This window comes from Physcomitrium patens, chromosome 17 (genome assembly GCF_059467195.1).
Source record: "Physcomitrium patens ecotype Gransden chromosome 17, ASM5946719v1, whole genome shotgun sequence".
Lineage (NCBI taxonomy): Eukaryota > Viridiplantae > Streptophyta > Bryopsida > Funariales > Funariaceae > Physcomitrium > Physcomitrium patens.
The window spans coordinates 15592117-15613292 of NC_143426.1; the positions used below are offsets into that span (position 1 = coordinate 15592117).

Below are 21176 nucleotides of genomic sequence, written 5' to 3' on the forward strand. Positions count from 1 at the left end.
TAGAAGTTCATAAATATCATGAAATAAAAATTTCACCCACGTGCTTCTCGTGGGTTCTCACATATTAACTACGCAGAAATTTAATATTTTCTCCCCCGCATTTGTTTATCAAAACCAGTACTGAGGAGAAGAACGATGCGGAGGAATGGATGTACGAGAAACATGTTCTGCCTCTCACACACTCGTGGATGGATGTACACAATGGATGAATGAGAACTTAGGGAATGAGGCGGAGCGAATGCTCTCTCTCATGAACCAGGCCATGCGATGCTCGAGGCCAGTGAGCGAGTGAGTGATTTCATGGTGCTACGAATTCTTGGACGAGGCGAGGGGAGAGGAGAAGGGCCACGTCGGAGAGTTGGAGGTTGAGAGCAGGAAGGAAATGTTGAGGATGTGCGTGGAGAAAGATAATCACATTTTGTTGTGTGTCGAGATTGGAAGTTTTTAGGGTTTCTGCATCCTTCTGCACGCATGGCATGTGCGCTGAGATTGTGTATTTCCGGTCAAGAAGGAGGAGGAGGTTAGCCAGGAGCTTGATGCCGTGATTTCCTGGATGGTGGTAGATTGCTTGGTTTAGGATACAGCTTTAGGGTGGGAGTGTTCCTGATCTTGTGGAAGAAGGGGAAAGACTATAGGAGGGTCAAACGATCGAGCGCCATGTTTTATGGTGCTATGATATGGGATCCGTGGCTGATTCTAGCACAGATCGTGTGCATCCAGTCACTGTACTACATGAGTTTAGGGATTTTCTTGTGGGCGTTTGTAGGCACGCAAGTGCCTGAGCTCACGCTGAAATATTTCTTCAACCATTCGCTTGTCACGGGGGCCTCGGTCGTGGGGTGGAGCGTAATCGCTGCTTACATTGTTAACTCATTGTGCGGGTGAGGATCTTGCCCTTGAACTTTGCCTTATGTAGGAAATGCTTGACCCGGAAGGATTGCTTGACCTTGGCGACTCCGGTTGCATCTCGCACATGATTAGTGCAGCTTTTTGGGTGTGGATTGAAATGGGAAATTTCAGGTCACATGTTTTCAGGATCGGGACTCGTGTTAGAAGCAATGTGACATAGGTGTACTGTTACGTTAAGTTGCTGACGTGCTTTTTGGATCTACCAGTTCTGGCATAGCATGTTGAACATAACAGTGGAAGCACCTATCGTGTAATAATTCGCGGCGAGGGTGTAATGAGGAGGTTGTGTGTATTGGGTTTCGCTCCCTTCTGATCATATTGTGTGTTCGGGTGTTTTGGTTTTCGGGTGCAGAGCCGCATGCATGTTTATATTGGTAGAGAGGGCCAAGAAGTGTCTAGATTTCACCGTGACTCTGTACATTATTCATCTCATTTTGTGCGTTCTTTACCACGGCTTTCCGACCAGCTTTTTATGGTGGTTTGTGTTCATCTTGTGCGTGGTGATAACTGCTCTCTTTGGAGAGTGGTTGTGCATGCGACGGGAATTGAAAGACATTCCCATGAGAAGTACTCGACTCGGTCAGTATGCTTCGTTTGTCTTTTATGCTTCTCGTTTTATCTTGCTGCACTTTTTGACTTGGAAGAAGTTGAACTTATGAAGCAGACGCAGTATGTTCTCTACTATAACCCATTGCGACTGGCAACGATGTTAATTACATTCTTACTTTTATTTTGTCAACTTAACAGTAAAATTTATGATTTTACATTTTTTTAATATTTGTAGTGCTGACATCGGTATCAAATGTCTGGTCTGCAGATGTTTGATTACAGGAATCGATTGAGCGTCACACGCTGGGCCTGCCGGTTCGGATTCGGTTGTTTTAATGCAGCACCAGGAATTCCACTTACTATGTACATCCAGAGGGGCGAATCTTCTGCCATGTTATGGAACAATTTTTAGGTTTTGTGTACTCTACGGTTTCAGTCTTCTTTGAGCGTAGCATCGGATTATTGATTTGTTCTCGGGAACCAGCGGTGTATTTACCCTATCCCCTGAATGTTTCCTTAGTGGAACCCTTTAGAGAACATGGCCGACTCCACGTCTTCATGGTAGTTTGACGAAGATAGACACTTCGACATGTATTGTTAAATAACATAGTATCGCTAAGTTGCAGGACACCTTTGAAGGTCATGTCTGGACTATGCTGTGAATATTGACTGGGAAATGTTACAAAAGAACCAAGTTGTTCTATTCCTTCAATATTTTCTTAGTTTACGTGCCTTCCTCATCGTTCTTGCCTCTGCAAATTCCAGCATTTATGTGGTCACAATAACAGATGTGTGCATTTACATACATTTGGCACATGGCATGGTTGAGGAAATACTGCACAAATTTCTTGAATCTTTTTAGGTGAGGGAACTAGTTCTCTTTGTCTTTCTTTTGAGTACTGAGTGACCCCACTGACCCTCCCCTTTCCTCACCCACCGCATGTAAAGAAGAGGTGGGTTCGAGTGTCTTTTGTCTTCTCCCTCGAGTATTTTGCGATAATCATGTGTATTCAGAAGCCCTTTCCCTGGTCGCTGTTTCGACGTTTCGACTTTAACACACCGAGTTAAAACAAACTGTCGGTTATAATCGAAGTCTTTCTGTATCTAAGAAAGATATTCAAGACAAATACTGGATAGTATATGATAGGTGCTTAAGAGCATAAAATGACGTGTTTCAACGTCGTCCGTAATGATCCATGGATTTGGAATTGACTCGCAACGTCATTGAGAGTGAGCTGAAATAAAGTCTCAAAATCTCTACTAGGATACGTGCTGAAGCACCCATCATCAGAAGGTGTCTCTTGTGACGGGACTGTGAAAGCAGACAATGATGTCTCAACTTTAAGCTCTTTGTCGCCAAGAAGTGAGAGCTCTGATTTCCCTGGGTTACAGTTCTTGTATGATGAGAAACATTTGGGGACTGCATTTGCAAATTGGCTTATCCTTGAGGTGGCTATATATATAAATAAATAAATAACAATAGAACATTGTCTAATTGTGATGGCGAAGCTAATCTATATAAGTAATAGATTATAACAGAATACAATCTAATCTGTTATAATTATAATCTAGTTAGGTGTACATAGTATCCTCCTACCTAGCTTCATCACATGAGTACACCCATCTAAATGTGTTATTGATGATATGTACACGTAACATATATTGTATGCGTAATATTATTGAATATATATATACCATAACATAACATGATCCTAATTAACAAGTCACCCTACACAAGACAAAATATGAATGGAATTATGTGGAGTGTCTGAGGTGCTCCCCGGACGACTAGGGGGACGTCGTAAACCCTAAAAAAGTGAAACAGAGCATTAATTACTTATTCCAGCTTGGTGTACTGGGAGTACAGAGGCCATACTAATATATATAAAAGGCTTGGTCACTTCTGTATGTTTGGAGTTTTCAAAAAGGATCAGTGCTTGAGACCAGGACAGGGAGATTGTCGCTGGTCTGGCTTTTGCTACGTGCAGTTAGCTACCCATAAGGTTGAAAGGCTTCAAAGTCATGTCTTGCAACTCTACCCATGTCTTCAAAAAAAATTGAAGGATTTGTTTCTTTAGATATTTAATTATTTATTTGATCCTCTTATTTCTCACTCTGTCCCATCTCCCATGCAGGTTGCATGTACTGTGGTCTAGATGAAATCATGTCAAGATCTACGCACGGAGACGTTTAAAATGTCTACCCAGTTTTGGCCGAAAGCAGTTTTTGTGACTGCCTTCCTAGGAAAGTCTTTCTTACTTGTACGTACTAATGCTATGTACGGTGCTTCTGCATACGTTTCAACTTTAGAATGGAATACCAAGTCACGGGTATATTGTAAGAAAAAGTGGGTGTCCAGACGAGTAGGCTCATGATGAATAAATCATTGTTTTGCGTAACAAATTCTCAGAATTTACACCAGCCCTTTCCCTCTAAAGCTCGAGAACATTACGCATTATGGATAGTCGATAAATACGATTGGTTCTATGAACCGTCATATCAGTGCGCTGGAGTCAGGCTACTAATTATCAGCTCAGAATCCCGGCGTGCAATGAGCACTGTGGGGCCATGTGGCCAGGATGCGCCACGAGGAACTGCAAAACCTGGACGGTCTGGTGTACGAGGTTGATCACCTACCACATCCAACTGCACATAGACACCTCACTTGCGCTATTTCGTGGTCCGAGAGATTCTGCTTATGCTTACACTTGATGAACTTTTTAATGTGTTGCCAAGTTAAGCATAGAGACGCGTGCTTTACCCTTGCAATAAAATGTACCGATAAATGAGAATTAAAAGTTAGCGTTATACACTGGAACCCCTAAGCTAGGGAAATAAGTTAATGGTAAGTTCTTAGCTGCCTGCTTCAGATTTAACGCAACACCCCCAATACAGCACATAGAACGGCCTATGTTGCACATCCATCACGCGACTGTTAGTGAGGAAGTCAAAGACACTTAGCCCACGCTAGTATTGAATCAAACCCAGAATCTTTGCTCCTTATCTGTCAGAAGGCAACTACGAGCATATCCCCGAGAGGGAGCTGAAATTGCTAATCCAAATTGAACACAAATAGGTCCAGAAACAAGCCTTTTTAACGAAATACAGAACACACGGAGTCTTCAGTCTCCATGTTAACGGGACTGTGGTAGATGGTTAATAAAAACTATACAATGGACCAAAGGTGTCAAATAATTTCAGTTACAAAATCTTGAAACGTAACTACAGTATTCTCTCTCTCTCTCTCTCCCCCTCTCCCTCTCTCAGGTGGACATTCTAACGCAGACCACCAACAGAAGAAAAGAGCTTCTGGCCGATGAACCAAGCCAGCATATGTAATGCTTACACATGTACATGAATCTATACCGTGATGACCAGAGCGCGTTTAATGCAATATACTTCCAGTTTATGTTTCAGCGCAAATAACCCTACTAGTAACCGTCTAATAGGTTACATCATGAGTCAGGCGTACATCTCTTGGATTCAGGGGCTGAAAACCTTGGTGGAATCGTGTTTCGGTCACACAAACAGGGGCAGGATGCGAGCTACGACTGTTCCAAACTCGCAATTTCTTTTACGACTTGAGCCTTGTCCTGGTCGAATTGCGGATCCTCCTTCTCACTCTTAAAGTCGCTAAAGAACCGGAGGAACTTACTTCGATTAACCACCAAGATGTTCACAATTTCGGGTGGCTTGTTCTCATTGGCCACAAAAACCTTGAAAACATGAAACGCTTCTATCTGGATGCTCTTGCTCGAGTCCTTCAGGAGGTTCATGAGGATGCGCATGTTTTCCATCGAACTGACATACCGCATCATCACATTGACATTGGAACGATCCAACAGAATATCGCCCAGCAACTTCACCATTTGCCGTCTCGTAATATAATTCGGAGACGTCAAAAGCTTTGTGTTGAATTCATTAAAAAACCAGTCGTAATTCTTGCTGAGGTAATCCGCGACTGTGGACTTATGTCTCGTCAGGAGCTCCTTGAAAGTGACAACAGCGTCGGACGCAACTTCGAAATTAGGTAACTCTATGTACTGGAAGAACTTGCACAAGTGTTGCTGCGAATCCAGCACGTACCGCGCAATACTCTGGTGCCGAATACACTCCCGCAGCATGGTGCCATAGTGCAACGCCATATCCGGCTTGTCGTAGCCCGCCACAAGGAGATCGAGAAGGTCCTTGTTCCGGTCCAAATAATCCGCAGCGATCAGGCGCGACTGCACCTGCTGCCGCTGCAAATTGGCCACCACCTGCGTAATATCCTTCCGCACCTCCAAGTCGAATTTCGGCAAACATTGTATCATCAAGCGCATTGCGTCCTCCCGGAACATCTCCTGCGTCAGCTGCGCACACGCCTCCGGGACAGGCTCCGCCTCGCTATTCCCATACAACACTATTTTCATGTCCCTGACGTTCTTCGCCACCTCCATCATCTTCTCCTCACGCTTCGGATCGCGTGCCGCACTCAGCGACAGCAGCAACTCCCTCGTCCCCCGAACCAGGTCCGCGGTGGTCCGCTTCTTCTCCTTGAACAATCCCCTCATCTTGTCAACCACCACTACTACCACCACAGTAATTCACTCTCACTCCCTCCCTTTCCCCAACATCCAAACTAATCGTTCTCCTAGTCGAACTCCAATCCGTGTCCTTCCTAAACAGCTAAAGAGAGGACGCGTCTAGCGGAAGAGAGCACGCCGGGTGCAGGTAGAAGAAAAAAAAAAAAAAAAAAAAAAAAAACCTCTCTCTCTCTATCCCACTCTACTGCGACACGCTCCTATCCCGCATAGCTTTGACTCTTATCATCTGAGACCCTGGATACCAAAATAAAAAAAACAATGAGAAACATGAAAAACGGCGACCAGGAGCTGAAGACGATGATGAAGAGAAGAGAAGAGACTGAAGAGGCTTGCAAATCCGACATCGACAGGCCAGCCCAGAACCGAAGACGGTTCTAAGCCCCCCCCTCCCCGCACCACCCCAGACCACGCTTCATTCACACATCACCTGGTCCCCTCCCCACGAGTAACCCTCAGCCTCTACATTACTTTTAGACATCCTGGTAACGTTTTTTTCATTGTTACGACTCCGTTTTCACCACCGAGGATTTGGGGGCCAACGCTGGGACGAGTCGCCCGTGCACATCGATGAAAAGGGGGGTGCCTTGTCAGCTCAATCGAATACTATTCCACTGCCACGTAGGCCCTAACTACTAGCTTGGGGCTGGAGTGCCACTTTGAATGTTGTTTGATCCCCTTGTTCTTTAGTGCCCCATCACCCCTTTGGAATGCTTCATTGCGTGCCTTTGCCTCCTCTCTCACTCAGTCTCTTGGAAGAGACTGATGCATGCGCCATTATTTGAGTGAACTTGAGCCCCGAGATCATGAAGCCTATTCAATTGACCCATTCTACACTGTAGTATGTGACTGATATCAATGATCTAAGACTTGTGTGTAGTGTCTGAAAGCTTTCACACCCCGAACACTTTCAAACTTGGATGAAACCGCGCACTATTTGTTAGTAACAACTTGACCACTGGTTTTCACATTAGTACTTTAAAAAATAAAATAAAACTTGTGGTATTGATTTAAGTGAATAGGGTGAAAAGTAGAATCATTGAATAAATGTTTAGACCTGACAGATCTTGATCTAAAATTCGTCACGTGCTTTCAATGTGTTATGTGGATCTCAAAGCAAATATGGTTTAGTATGAACAAATATGGACAATGTATGTAAAGATGTTCGTGCATTTACAAAACTATGATTTATGATTTGTTATTTTTAAATTTCTTCAGAGTTACCATTTCCCCCAATTTTAAATTTTGCTTTCTCATCTTTGGACAAGGTGCATTGATCAGCATCGAACACATAAAGACCGGAACACTGTATGATCCAGTTGTATCATTTATTTAGTATATTTTGTGGGAGGTGTGGGCAACACGAGTGAGATTCCAGTGCACTGAAGAGAATGGTTATTTGAAGGATTGCTAAAATCAACATATAGGTGATGATGGAGTTATCATTTTTGAAAACCAAGGGGTTCATGCTAGAGCAGATGAAACGACGCGGTGTGAACGGGGTCCTCTGCCCTGGCAACGCCAGGCTGAGTCAGCCCAATGGATGAGTACACGTCAAGGAGGATGAATGACCACGCAAAGAGGAATCGTAATAGTAACGAACGTCGTTCCAGCACACTTCGTCGTTTCTGGACGAGGGACGTAAGGACGACGACGCGCCCACAAAATGGACGAACGGCGTCGTCTGTGGCTCCTTCCCCCTTGCACTGCAGTTCTTCCTCTTCGATTTCGTTTCATGTGCGTCGATTAATGGACTCCCTCACATAGCAAGCATAACTTCAGAGTGTTGTTGGGAATGTTTTTGGATGATGCGAGGTGGTTTGAGACTTGTGGAAGAATTGGGGTTCCAGGTTGCGGAGGAAGCTTTTGAGGTTTTGGGAAGGGAAGAGGGGAGGCAGGAGATTGAGTTTGGTGATGGTGAATGAACCATGGAGCTTCCAGTGATAGAATTGGAGCCGTTTCTGAAATGGAGGATTGCGCAGAGCTGCAAGAGCGAGCTGCCCACCAGCTTCCAGTGTAATTTCTGCAACGGACATTTGGAAAACGGCGACGTGGGGAAAGAAGACGGGGGATTGGACGAGAGCGATTCGCTGTTGCGTGAGAGCTGTGCAAGGGTGGCCGCTTGCTTGCGTGAGACAGGAGCGCTCGTCATTCGTGATCCTCGCTGCTCCACCGACGACAATGATCGGTTCTTGGATATGTTGGAGCGGTATTTCGGTCAAACTTCGGATCTCAAGCGCAAGGAGGAACGTCCTGAATTGCATTATCAGGTACAGGTCGTAGTATCCAAGCCCACCAATCTGTGTTTTCGTTGGTGTCGGGATCGAGTTTTCATTGCCCTTTAATGGCTGTGATGATGTGTTTCGATCCAGGTAGGAGTAACCCCAGAGGGAGTTGAAGTGCCTCGATGTTCGGTGGATCCTAAGTTGCAAGACTTATGCAGATCATGCCCGAAAATGCCCGCCCAGTCATGCCCACTGGTCCCGATCGGAAATGGCGGTACATGTGGCGCATTGGACCCCGCCCTGCTGAAACTCGCTTTCAGGTACTCGTCTGCTATATCTTCTTCTCTTTTTCTTTGGAAAAACCCTTGTTATCTTGTGTGGATTATGAACCCGATTTGGCTTGTGGATGTCTTTGAATCGTTTATTTCTTAGGTGTTGTACTTCGTTGAGCAATTGTTTCCTTTGATTGTGGTATCCAGGAATTAAATGCCAACCCTGTCATACCTGAGGGTTTTCCTGAGTGGGTGGATGTCATGGATGGCTGGGGTCACAAAATGATCGCCGCTGTTGAGGTATGTGTTATGCGCTTCATTCTATGTACATTTTTGGGAAGTTATTATTATCATCATCGTCATTGTCATCAACTTTTTTGACCTATCCTGAATTTTTTTGAGATATTTTAAAAGTTCGCTTTGTCATTTGGTTGTAGGTTGTTGCAGAAATGGCAGCTCTTGGCTTTGGTCTTTCAAGAACAGCATTTACTTCTCTTATGAAGCAGGTACTTGGCTATTCAGTGGTTGTTGATAGCGTCCTTCTGTTCATATCTTCGGTTTAAAAAAACATTCTTGAGAAATTTTACGGTATACACCAAATAATTGCCGTTCGGGGTTTTTAATTTACACGAACAAACTGTAGTTTTAATATTGTTCTTATTTTTACAGGGACCTCATCTTCTAGCGCCAACAGGAAGTGATCTATCCAAGTACGCTGATTTGGGCAACGTGTTTGCGGGCTACCATTATGACCTCAATTTCTTAACTATTCATGGGCGCAGCCGATTTCCTGGGCTTTTTATCTGGCTCAAAGATGGTCGTAAAGTCCCAGTCAGAGTTCCAGAAGGTTGTCTTTTGCTTCAAGTTGGCAAACAGGTCAGTGTACACTTTTGTTTCCACTGGTGGACAGTACCATCATATTTGCTTGATTTGTCGGGCCTGTTGTACTGTGCAGAGTACCCATGTTCGGGCCATTTAGCACGGTATGAAGGGTGAATGTCGCAAACTGGAAACCCTTGAAGTGTTTTCAATTGCCTCAACGTTTGCGTTCCAAACTTTGGGTGAAATCTGTGATTAATGGAAGCTGAGATGATCTTGCTTTTGAATGTTGGTGTTCATCCAGTTCTGAGCCATGTGCTGTGGAACAGTTGGAGTGGCTGACAGGCGGCGAATGTGCAGCGGGCATGCATGAGGTAGTTAGTGATGGCACTATGAAAGCTGTTGAAGCCTCAAAGAAGGCTGGTAGGAGTCTGTGGAGGGTATCTTCAACGGTAAGTGCTAGTTCTGTAGTCCTTTTCCATTCCATTTCGATCTGAATGTAAGCAACACTACTGATTACGCATTTATAACATCTGGTTTGGAAGTTGCGGTCCTTCATGATTGGTAGGAGTTTAACGTTGGGGTGCATATGCAAAGAAGCATTTTTCAATTTACATTGAATGATTGTGTATCATTTGGGTAGGAAGTATAGTACAGAGGTTAAAGTTCAAGTTTTGTGTGGTGCAGATGTTTGCTCACATTGCTTCAGACGCAATTTTAAAACCTCTCGGTCACTTCGTCGATGCACCTGCAAGCACTAATTACTGTCCAATATATGCCGGTGAATACGTGGAGGTGGAGCTTTCGGCAATCAATTTGAAAAACAGCAAACGCTAGTGTATTTGATTGCGTTGGTGTCTAGTTGGGACAGGCCAAACTCGGGTCAAAGAAGTAGGAAGGATCAGAAGCTTTGAGCTCTGCTTACTTAGTGTCGTTGATTAAAAAGAGCATTGTGAATCAACCTTGTGGCAGGTATTGTGCTATGATAGACCTACCAAGTAGGTGGCTGGTTGCATCAGCCGTGTTTTTGCAAGCTGCTCGTCCACTGTGTATAATGGATTGAGAATGTAGGACTGAGTAGAAAATTCTTTTGCCGTTTTACTGGTCCTTAGCACTTATCTGGGGCTCGTAGGATGAAGCTATTTGAATAGTGTGGGATTGTATTATTCATCTAAAGAAAGAGCTATTCCTTATTTTAGTTTGTGGTGCAGCATTTGTCAATTTTGTATGTTTGCCTGCACGCATCCATTTTATTCTCTTTATTGAGAATCATTCAATCTGCAGCGTCCAATGGTGTTTTTCATTGCCTGTCTGGATGGGTCATTATAATAGGAAGACCAGCCTTCACTACCTGACTCGTCGTCACAAATCCACTGTCTATCGTCCGTGTACATGCCGATCTATATGCAAACCCCGTTGAAGTGGTTTTTAGTAACTGAATTCTCCATTGTTCAATTGTCACAAGCAAGTCACCGAAATAAACATGTTAAGATGATTCACAGAAACGGATGACCGAAATTGTCGAAACCTTCTGGTAAAAGGTGGAGCGTAGCCTGGAGGGCGAATTCCCCACCTTTGTGAGGCGCTGGAACTGGCTTAACTAGTTTCACGCTCTTCCCCTACTAGCCATGTAAAATCCTGGAGCGACTGGGTGGGCCACCTTTACTTCGAGGTTTGGAAGAATACTGTCGAATTGTCGATTCGACGTAGGAGGCACCGAGTGCAACTGGTGGATGAGATTTATTGTTAATCTCCACAATATCGGCCCAATCTGCTTCGTCGCCCGGTTGGACTGCCGAGACTTGGACCTTGGCAACTGGGCTCCACAAGAGTTAAATTGTGCACGCCGGTTTTGTGCAGTTCCGGTTGAAGGCCCTGATGTGTCTGGACCACGTAATTTGAAGTGTCTCCTTTTCTGGTCTGTCTCATTTTTCCTCTGAAATACAACCTTTTAAATCTTCTCTGAGCCTCCGATTAAGCATCGATTGTTACTGAAGGAGAGGGAATCGCTAAGTTTTTTGGAGGGGCGGTGGAGCTGTCGCTATGGCTGCTCTCACGGTGTTGCCATCTGCGGTAGGCTTTGGTTTTACCTTCTCTTGGATGGATTCTGGTTTGAGGTTTAGAACTTTGGAAGGTTTTACAGGGGGTTTCTTGCTGGCATTGGTGCTAGTGGGGTGAGAGCCATGCTTGGTATTTTGGAATTGGGGTATGGAAGCTGGTGGCAGAGAGCTTTGTGAAAGCGTGGTTATATGGACAGGGACGTCATTGCATTATATTGGGCCAAGTTTTCGTGTCTACGCCAGTGGATGTCATTTCCAATATTTGTAAAATTTCGCAACTTCTGTGCGAGAGTGTGCCTGAATCTGGGCGTTAAGTGTTTTAGCCGAATTTGCACACATAATTATTGCAGGGTTTAGACTGATTAGACTGCGCAGGGGACACATCATAGCGGTTCGCTGAAAATGATCTAGGATTTTAACCAGAGAATCGATAATCTTTGCAGAGTTTGTGCATAAGATGTCAAGCATCGTCATCGTCAACGTCTACGCGGGAGCCTTACAATCTGAACCAAACTCTTACCGTGCCAGAGGGAACACCGGCCATGAAAGTTATGACCGGGGCGGTGAATGCACTCTTCTCGTTCCAACCATTTTTTAAGTTTGCTTCAGGTCAGGCAAGAAAGATGATAATAGAAAGAGGTTCTGAAATTGGGTATCCATGGGAACCGGAGTTAGCCAGACTTAGGCAGTTCGATTGGGATGCGGAATTGAAGACTGTGCAAAATCCTGACATAGAATATCCAGAAGTAGGTTCTTCTCACTTGCCACTTCTGAATTCTCTGTGTAAGAATATTTGTGAACTTCTATCTTGTAAAATTCAGGAGTACTTTGCAGTCGATATTATATTTATAAGTATCTTATCTATTCGATATCTAAGTTGTCAATCATAGAATTCTGCTAGGACACATCTGTAAACAGGGTATGTTTTCTTGCTGCGAGTGGTTTACACAAAGCTTTGTCATGTGCAGTATTATTTAAAACCCTTTCATGCGTATGACACTGGAAATCTATCATGGGATGCTGCTTTGGAGGTGGAGCTGGCAGCTAAATCCGTGCACGCCAATGTCTTCGATCCCGAGGCAAGTATTCAGCATCTGCACTGGATTATGCAGAGTTTGTTGTGACGGAGACGTGGAGCAAGATGTGTAATTGGTGCTTTCATTCCTCTCTAACCGTTCAAGGTATTTTGGTGCTGATGACAGAGAAAAGTGTTGGATCCAAATGGTGATATCAGGTTAAGAGACTCGTATCACGAGAAGCTATTGCAAATGTTGAACTTCACTCCTCGTGCAATTGTTGATTTAGGGTGTGCATCGGGGCTCAGCACTTTTGGTCTACACCAGGTTGGTCTCAATGTCAAGAATGTTTAATTTCCCATTTGAAGATCAGGTCTCGTGGAGCAGATCGAGCTCCTGCTGAGACAAGTCGGATTTGCATAGGTTTATTACTACCATGAAACAATCTGTTTGATACTATGGACGACTTTCTGATTATTTATTTATTTATTTATAATTTTAATTTCAGGTTTTCCCAGATGCCCACGTAATTGGAGTCGACCTCTCACCTTTTTTCATTTCTGTGGCTAATTTTCGGGTTAAGGAGCAGGCTGAATCTTTGGTATGTGAAAATACTCTGCTTGAACTCGTTTAAAAATGTGAAAAAGAGAGTAGAAGCGTGAATAGAAGTAATTTCAGACTACTTGTCTTTTCTAGTTTCACATTACTCCTTAGAGTGACTTCAGTAACAGGCTGTAGGCTCCCAGTCAGTTGTGAGTAGCGTTTGAATTTTAACATAGAAAGTGAAGCAGGACCAAAAATCGCCTGTGCACTTTCTGCACGGCGCTGGGGAGTATACAGGCCTACCATCGGGGGCATTCGATATGGTATCCATGAGCCTTGTGTGTCACGAACTGCCACGTTCAGCAACCAAGGAGGTATGCGACTGTGTCTTTTAAGAAGCACTTCCATAAAGTTAGGTTATCAACATTAGGTGTGTTATTGCGTCACTCTTCATATTTGTCTCTTTTTAGGTTATGCATTTTGACACTTTTCGATCAAGTTGCAAGCAGAAACTGGTTGCTTTCTCAAATATCTTAAGGATGAGGATCTGTCGATTTAACACTTTGGGGTTGGCGATGCAGATCCTTGAGGAAGCTCACAGATTATTGAGACCAGGAGGTGCTCTGACCATCATGGAGATGAACCCATATTCTCCCCTTGTACAAAACATGGTCAAGAATGTTTTTGCTTTCACTGCTGTAAGCCACCTGGACATGAGCTGCCCAATTTTTTGTTTTGCACATGATGCAGATCGGCGTCCCTTGAGTAACACAAATGTGTATTTGAAATGTTGTGTACACATTTTGAAGAGAACATGAAGCTTAAACTTGGAGGCCGGTTTCTATTTTGACCATTTGCCTCACTGGGATGTGGTATTGTGGCAGTTTAAAGCAACGGAGCCCTATTTCGACGATTACAGAACCTTCCAACTGGAAAGGGCCATAGAGCAGCGAGGCTTCACATTTCCAACACAAGCGGAGAGCTCCCCTCGTCACAGAACTATGGTGGCGATCAAGAAATAAATGAATTTTGCACCGTCTTTTCTTTGCCTCTGTTGAAAGCCTCGTTGCCTACACATTCGTGCCACTGGAGTAGCTGATAGGCAAATTTGTTCATTGCCCAGGGCGTTCTATGTTTCTCTCTAGTATAATGAGAAGGTGCCATTTCTCGAGCATTACAATCATAATTCGTAACTGTTTGGTCACTTTTGGTGACCTACCTGCAGCACGCAAGACGGGATTTCTGATGCCAAACAAATGGAATAACTTTGTGATGAACATGGTCAAGACAGGTGAATTGAAGAGGGTTTCTACTGAATCTATCACCAGCATACATTCCAGTTTCTACCTTGCCACCAAACAAATTCGTCCAGCCTCTTCTATGTCTTTGCACTTGGTGTGACGAAGAATGAAACCAGAGTTGATTTCTCAATGGTGGTCATCTACAAGTCTGACTTGTGAATTACTCAATGGCATCTTTGGTTGAACGCATCCGCCTACCCTAACAAGTTATCTTGAGCCTACATCATTGAACAAGTCAGAATTCTGCACTGCATGTACAAAAGCTTGAATGCGAGCCGGGTCTTTGCGTATTCCATCGGGCCCCGCAATACCACTTGAAACATCCACAGCATTGGGTGTTACAAGGGAGAGTGCTGTAGCAACATTACTAGGAGTAAGTCCACCTGCTAATAGCCAGCCCCTTCGGCTCTGCATACTTGGAGCTCGAAAATTTCGCCAATCGAATTGCTCGCCACTGCGCATTCCGTTTACGTTGAGTTAGTAGGATCACCCAATCGATCTCCAAAATTCCACTCATAAGATCTCAACAAGACAGATTGAAGTTTCTACTTTGGTAGCTTCAACCACAAAGTCATATGATAATAACAGGTATCTCAAGTATCTCAATTGACATTCTCGACATTTGCGTTGATGCAACACACACGAGCAGATATCTACGTGTGCCAAGTGGGCCAAAATAAAAAGGAATTTAGCAAGCATGGTTCACACCTGCCCCCTTGTAAGCTATCCACCAACACCCAGTCCACAAGAGGGCTACCCTCGCTGCTCTCTGGAAACTTGGTCTGAATAATTCCGTTTTTGTTGGCGTGCAACACGTAGATCACCTTCAAGGATTCCGGCAAGCCTTGAAGAAGAGAAGCTCTTGCGCCATCTCCGTGCAACTGTAAACCGAATTAAATTCACATAGAAATTCATCAGCGCCTCGACTTACGTTAATTCTCGAATCACCTTCATGGCACAGAAACCTTCAAGTAAACTTTCCCATTGCAACATCGCAGAGCTTAACCCTAAACCCTACACTGTCTTACATGCCTTGCAGATAGTACGTGCTCCTCTATACGATTCAGGTAGGAAGTGACCTTCTCATGGTTCGAAAAACCATCAGGCAGAGGAAAAACCAGTTGAGCTGTACGATTTCTCTCATCAAATTCTAAAATTCGAATACAGGGTTTCACTGCAATAGCACCCTCACCTGAGCAATGCCAAGTTTAGCGTCATTACACGCCCTCTCAATCTGCTCAGCATCTTCATCCACAAAGACACCGACTGGCTCGGCACCATTCTCTCTAGCCGCAGCAGCTATCTCTTGTGCAAGGCTCACGGTAACGGATCTTTTGGACTTGGGCCAAACGATCATGCCAATGTAGGTCGCCCCCGCTCTAGCAGCCACAGCTGCGTCTTCTGGGCTCGTAATCCCGCACATTTTTATCAAAGGGCGCACCGCTTTCGAATTCAACCCCTCCGCCATTCCTTCAGATATTTGTGACGATTGCAAAGCCACAATTGGAGCTGCAACACCAGCTTGCGTTCCCCGAGCGAGCCTGCCGCACCCACAGTTCCGTCTGAGGAGAGGCGGCGACGAGGATCGGAACATGATCAAGGAAGAGGTGGAGGCATCACCCAGGCGGAGGGCGAGGCCGTGGACATGCCCACAAACTTGCAGCATGGCGACCTTCTCCTGAGACCAAACTCGGCAACAGTGCAGAGAGCAACTCCAACCAGATGGACGTATCCAGGAAAAACGCAATTCAGACTCAAGATGACATCGACAGCGGTGGAAGAAAGTCTATTTCAAGTGCATATACTATACCTGCACACGACGTCAAAGCATGCTTCCAAACCCCCGAACAAGGCCAAGCAGCTGGTCCTGCGAACCATGACCACTGGTGTCTCACCGGGCACTGCTTCTGAAAATAGAACCTGTATGTAAAATTACGAAATTTGGTATCCTTGTCGGATCACAAGGCTTCATGGTTGTGGGATGTAAGGAATCAGAATTTTGTGCTCGTCTCTTTGGTATGAACTATCTGACTATCTGAAATCAAAATAATGTCGAGCCAATGGGATAAACGTTAACGATTTCATGATATGTATTTGATTCCTCGATGAAAGGTCCTTTTTTTGTGTGATGTCAGAACCAAGTATCGTACTCATATCTTTCGGCACATAGATTATGTTGGGTATTGCTAAAATGTCTGAGAAGTAATCGTTATGCTGTTTCACTTACAACACTGCAAAAACTCAAAACAACCATATTTGAATGATTGACTCATTCTAAGATCATTAATGAATAAGATCGTAACCCACAAACCTAACCAGGAGGTGAAAGGCCCTGGGCTTGATACGTCTGGGGGCATCATAGATACTTTTTGTCGTAACATCAAGTTTCGTACTCTCTGTAAATACATCTCGCACAGCGTGCCAGCGTTTAGTGCTTTCAGGACGTGCACAGATAGTTTGAAAAAGTATCCTTAAGATGCAATTAAACTGCTTCCAGATTTCTTCACTTGATCTGCCACTTATAGCGACCAAAGAGGGTTCAGAAAGGATGAAAAGCATAAGAATCAAACAGGAATAAAAGAAGAAAAAAAAGAAGAAAAAAGAAACCTTACAGCTACTCTATTCTTTGGGCAGCAGCTACAGTTCACTTCAGAACCACTCCATCCACCTCTACTCTGCTCGACATTGACAATCCAATTCCCCTTTTGAGAATCTCAGCTCCACTTAACCACCTTCGTTACATAATTGGCCATCACTGCCAACATGATCCCACTGTTCATAAATGGCAGCCTGTGACAAAGGGCCTGCGCTTCTATGTCCTCCATCACCCTCAGATGCTGGCAAAGCGACTTCTCTTTCGTTTGTGAGGAAAGCCCCAGTATCCAGTTTACCAGAAACCTCTTGTGGCGGACGCGTACTCCCGGATGTAGAATTGTCTGGTGGAGCCTGAGCTTCAGTACATTGTGCTTGTGTAGGCAAATAAATGTTCGCATGGTTCGCTGGATGAAAGGATTGGGAATTAAAGACTCCCGGAAGAGGTTGCTGTGAGTAAGCTTGCTGACTAAGAGGAGCCTGAGAGAAGGACCTTCCACCCTGGCGAGGAGAGAAAGTAGCCCCCGAAGCAAAATCAGACTGGCTGGGGTGAAAAGCTCCACCTCCACTTCCCTGCGTTTGTCCTGGTTGCAAGAATGGCCCCCCTGGCTGAGGAACCCCTGAGACTTGTTGAGGCTCAGATTGTCCAGCTAGAGATTGTCCTCCTCTATCCTCTGTTCGAGTCCGCTTAGAAGCACCCTGAACTGGTGAGCCTTCAAGCGCAGGCGGGTTGGCGAATGTTTCAAAGCCATACTGGGTCTGAAAAGGTTGCTGAGGAGGAAGAATGGTCGCTTGAGTTAGTCTCGTGTTGCTAGTAGACACGGGCACTGGTGGTAAGCTGTTTGAGGCAAGAGTATCGCTTTGTGGAACAGAAGTTAAGGGTAATGCTGGCTTGGTATTAACCAAACCAACCTGTCCTTGGGTTGTATCTGTCACTGTAGGTGTTGCACTATCAGTTGTAACACCTGGACGATTATTGAGAGAACCAACTCTTTGCTGCTCTTCGATAATTTTTTGTAGATACTTCCCTTGTGCTTCAATTCGTAGCTGTAGATGTCGTTGCACCTAGTTTTTTATTTTTATTTTCCAGATTTTAAAAGAAAGAAAACAAAATCAGTAAAATCCATCAGTAATACCCAGCAAAATATAATTCTACATCTGTCACACTTCCATCTACACTTCGAAACATCTCAGAGTACAACTGTTGACAGCAAACAGGGTCAGAGAAGATACCTCTAACTGCTCATGCAATCGTTTCTGCACTTCCATCTGCATGCGCAAAGCCTCGGTGATTTGAATCCCCCTAAAACAAGAGCAAGGTTGGTTACTTGGCCACCTAGATGCCAAATACTAAGATATTTGTACGACATCCCCCATCAAAACTCCCAAAATGGTTAAACTTGATACAAAGAGAAAAAAGTTATCACAAGAGCTTACGAGGTTGCATCCAGGGTTGGCAGCAGATCCGTTGGGTTATTCTTTTTATCCGACTTTCCTCCTGTTACAATTAACTCACTGTCAAATTTCATAAAAGCGCAATGCAATAATTAAATTCCAGCCATGTCTCATTGTCACACATGTTCAACACATTGTAATACCCGTCCCAGAGGGATAACCTCTTACCACCAGTCAGCAATTGTCTTGCCGCTAGCGCTGGAACCTTTGAACATAAAGCTTATTCTCAACAAGTAATGTACAACAGATTAATCTAAAGGAAAAAGATAATCCAAACTTACCATCTGATAATGATTCGGGGATATACTTTGCCAAACGATACTTCTGCAGCCGGAAATGCACAAAATCTTAGCGTGTCTCACACTAGTAAAGATTGAAATACATAGTTGATTGACCAGCACCATTGTAAACATTTATTGTTTTATCCAGATGTCATGGTCGTCCACAAAATAACACACCTGCAACCTGGCGTCAAGGCAATGATGGAACAACGAACTTTCATATTGACTATTGATTCTCAATCACTTGGTGCAACTACAGATATCACAATGAAACTCGCATGAATGGTGATCAATTACCTGCAAGTGACTTTTCACGTGATAAATGGTTAGACCTTGCACACCCATGACTCGTAGGACACCTTTAGGAGTTGCCCCTGGCATGTGGAACATACAACGCAATGGTTAAATAACCAGAAGCATCTAAATATCCCATTCGAGTAAGCAGAAGACCTGTCCCAAAAGACGACAGAAGTCATTGGCAAATTATATATTTATAAAAGAAATTAGCATACAACTAGAATGAGTGAAAGTGCAGAAAGTACTAAGCAAAAGTAATAGCCATAGAGTAAACGAGATGCTCTACAACACTATCCCAGATTAGATCCAGGAATGCGAAGCGCCTAGAGATCGGTAGAAAGGTCCAAAATCCTAATACATATTTGCTTTTCCACCACCGCTCCGGATCAATCCAACAGTTTGCCAAGTTGAAAGAGAGCTTACGATCAGGGCCGCCCAATTGGGTGACGGCATCCACAAAGCGGTCATGGAGCTCAGGAGTCCAGCGTAATCGCTGCTTCGTTGCTGAGCCACCACCACCAGAGCCCCCTCCCGGACTGCCGGCCGAATTAACAGAAGCTCCAGCTGCACTTGACCCTCGAAGCTCTAGTGCCTGACTTGCAGACCTCTGGGGCATTAAGCTGGTTGTGGAAAACTTCTTATTCTGATACATGGTCTGCAAAGTCAAGACACCATTCGGTTGAAACAGAGATGCATTGGACTAAGCCCCAACGACAATTCCCTCGTTAAATGAAGCGATTGCGAAACAAAGCCTTCAGTCGTGAGGAAAATCTGCAAAACACTCTATTACGGATGAATCCCGACATCAATACTGCCACGACCCCTCATTAATTTAAAAGCACGATCCGACTTTCATCCAATGAGAAAGTTAAAAGCGGATATAGTAGAAGACTAGCACAGTGGACTTAGCCGGACTCTTCTAAGAATCAATTATACATCCATGAGCTTTAAATTTAGTTGCTACAGCTGCTTTTTACAGAGGGGGCTGGTGCTCAGCCCAAATGTGCTATCGATCAGAATTGTATCGGATAATTCAGTGTGGCGGTAACAAGCGACTTCTGTCCCAAGAAATGGCAGACGTGTGAGTTGGCAAAGAAAGATTGAGATGGACGCTGGTAGGGACTTGGGACCAACCTTGGCGGATTGCCTTCACGTAACACAGAATCGTGGCATGTGCAACCACAAAATGTGATGCAAAACTCTGTTCTGGAAGGGAAGAAGGGAAAAATATATAAAAAAAAACCCCCCACGGATCTTAAAATGTTCTGCGCGTATCCCGAACCTTAGTTCTCCTGGAACAAAGACTACCTCTGAAAAATTCACAAACTACGTATTCCGTAATCACGTCCTTCATACATGGTCCATGGTCTGAAACACGATTCTCCAAGCCAATAAAACCACGAACTTTTTCCTTGTAACCATCGGAACTTTTATCTCACTTCATGAGATCAAATCCCCAGTTCACTCAAATTCAACTAGAACCCACCATCCACACCCTGAAAGATAGTTCAATGTAGAACCTTCACCAGCCACCAAACTCACGCATTCGCGTTCATTCGATAAAACTCCTGCACCTCAACTAATCCCTAACACATAGCGTCACAATCCTTCCTTCCAACTCCTCTCAAGCTTGGAGATCAGCATCCACCTTCCAACACTTTCACCAACTAAGCCCACATCCCAAATTCCAAATTCTAGCTGTGAATGTTTAGCGCTTTTCTACACCGAAACCCTAGAGGAGTAAAGATGAAGAGAGCTGGGACAAGCCAACAGCGGTGGATAATGTTGTAACAGCAATCTCTACGGCCTAGTTCGTCGTCTTGATGAAGACATGATGGCGGCGATGATTGCACTAAGGCGGGACCAGACCAGCACCCTCTACAATGCTCTTCGCCAGCTTCTTTGTAAGTGTGCAGCTATTGGCCATAAAAAACAGAAAACAAGACTTCCCAGAGTTCGAAGGACCCTCCGCACTCGCAATGGCCACTTGTTGACTTACTGCTACCAAACCATACCAGCTTCGCTACTCTCTCTCTCGCACTTGTATGATCTGTCCTTTCCTCCTCTTTTGTCTTTGTGGGAGCTCAGTCCAGGCTCGAGGTTCTACCCAAGGCTCCAGAACCCAGGACTGGCGCATGTACCTGTTTACAATTACTCCGATTATTGTTACCGCCTTATCCCATTATGACGAATTTGACTCTTTCAAATTCGGGAGGCAATCAATACTCACCAACATCCGATTGGTTAGATGTTCTATGGTGTACTGCTCCAGCC

At 44.5% G+C, this 21176-nt stretch overlaps 5 protein-coding genes and 1 pseudogene across 8 annotated transcripts; 3 read left to right on the top strand and 3 right to left on the bottom strand.

Moving 5' to 3' along the window:
• Positions 1-290: 290 nt before the first annotated feature.
• Positions 291-2170, top strand: LOC112294108 (uncharacterized). Its single transcript, XM_024544278.3, has 3 exons — positions 291-881; positions 1262-1488; positions 1727-2170. Exons 1-3 carry the CDS (start codon positions 658-660, stop codon positions 1732-1734), a joined length of 459 nt encoding a protein of 152 aa, XP_024400046.1. The 5' UTR covers positions 291-657; the 3' UTR covers positions 1735-2170.
• A 2379-nt stretch (positions 2171-4549) lies between these two features.
• Positions 4550-6410, bottom strand: LOC112294896 (putative MO25-like protein At5g47540). The gene has a single exon (XM_024545878.3). It carries the CDS (start codon positions 6009-6011, stop codon positions 5004-5006), a length of 1008 nt encoding a protein of 335 aa, XP_024401646.1. The 5' UTR covers positions 6012-6410; the 3' UTR covers positions 4550-5003.
• A 1411-nt stretch (positions 6411-7821) lies between these two features.
• Positions 7822-10555, top strand: LOC112294461 (uncharacterized; annotated as a pseudogene). Its single transcript, XR_012219314.1, has 7 exons — positions 7822-8311; positions 8414-8586; positions 8746-8838; positions 8976-9044; positions 9208-9414; positions 9687-9809; positions 10045-10555. The product of XR_012219314.1 is annotated as an uncharacterized LOC112294461 (transcript).
• A 794-nt stretch (positions 10556-11349) lies between these two features.
• On the top strand, positions 11350-14253 carry LOC112294462 (uncharacterized). 2 transcript variants are annotated; one of them, XM_024544900.3, is made up of 8 exons: positions 11350-11430; positions 11861-12163; positions 12386-12496; positions 12620-12760; positions 12942-13034; positions 13222-13350; positions 13558-13674; positions 13861-14253. In XM_024544900.3, exons 1-8 carry the CDS (start codon positions 11401-11403, stop codon positions 13996-13998), a joined length of 1062 nt encoding a protein of 353 aa, XP_024400668.1. In that variant the 5' UTR covers positions 11350-11400; the 3' UTR covers positions 13999-14253. The 2 variants fall into 2 exon arrangements, with proteins under 2 accessions (XP_024400668.1, XP_024400669.1); XM_024544901.3 differs by having other exon boundaries at positions 13225-13350.
• Positions 14254-14374: 121 nt separating this feature from the next.
• LOC112294463 (N-(5'-phosphoribosyl)anthranilate isomerase 1, chloroplastic) lies at positions 14375-16278 on the bottom strand. Of its 2 annotated transcripts, XM_024544903.3 has the most exons (4): positions 16088-16278; positions 15470-15818; positions 14986-15158; positions 14375-14731 (listed from the first exon to the last, which is right to left on the bottom strand). In XM_024544903.3, the coding sequence occupies exons 1-4, from the start codon at positions 16153-16155 to the stop codon at positions 14485-14487; spliced, it is 837 nt and encodes a 278-aa protein (XP_024400671.1). In that variant the 5' UTR covers positions 16156-16278; the 3' UTR covers positions 14375-14484. The 2 variants fall into 2 exon arrangements, with proteins under 2 accessions (XP_024400671.1, XP_024400670.1); XM_024544902.3 differs by lacking the exon at positions 16088-16278 and having other exon boundaries at positions 15470-16081.
• Positions 16279-16560: 282 nt separating this feature from the next.
• LOC112294460 (uncharacterized) lies at positions 16561-20936 on the bottom strand. The gene is made up of 7 exons (XM_024544896.3): positions 20037-20936; positions 19326-19557; positions 18903-18979; positions 18606-18648; positions 18307-18367; positions 18103-18172; positions 16561-17934 (listed from the first exon to the last, which is right to left on the bottom strand). Exons 2-7 carry the CDS (start codon positions 19552-19554, stop codon positions 17002-17004), a joined length of 1413 nt encoding a protein of 470 aa, XP_024400664.1. The 5' UTR covers positions 19555-19557; positions 20037-20936; the 3' UTR covers positions 16561-17001.
• Positions 20937-21176: the final 240 nt, after the last annotated feature.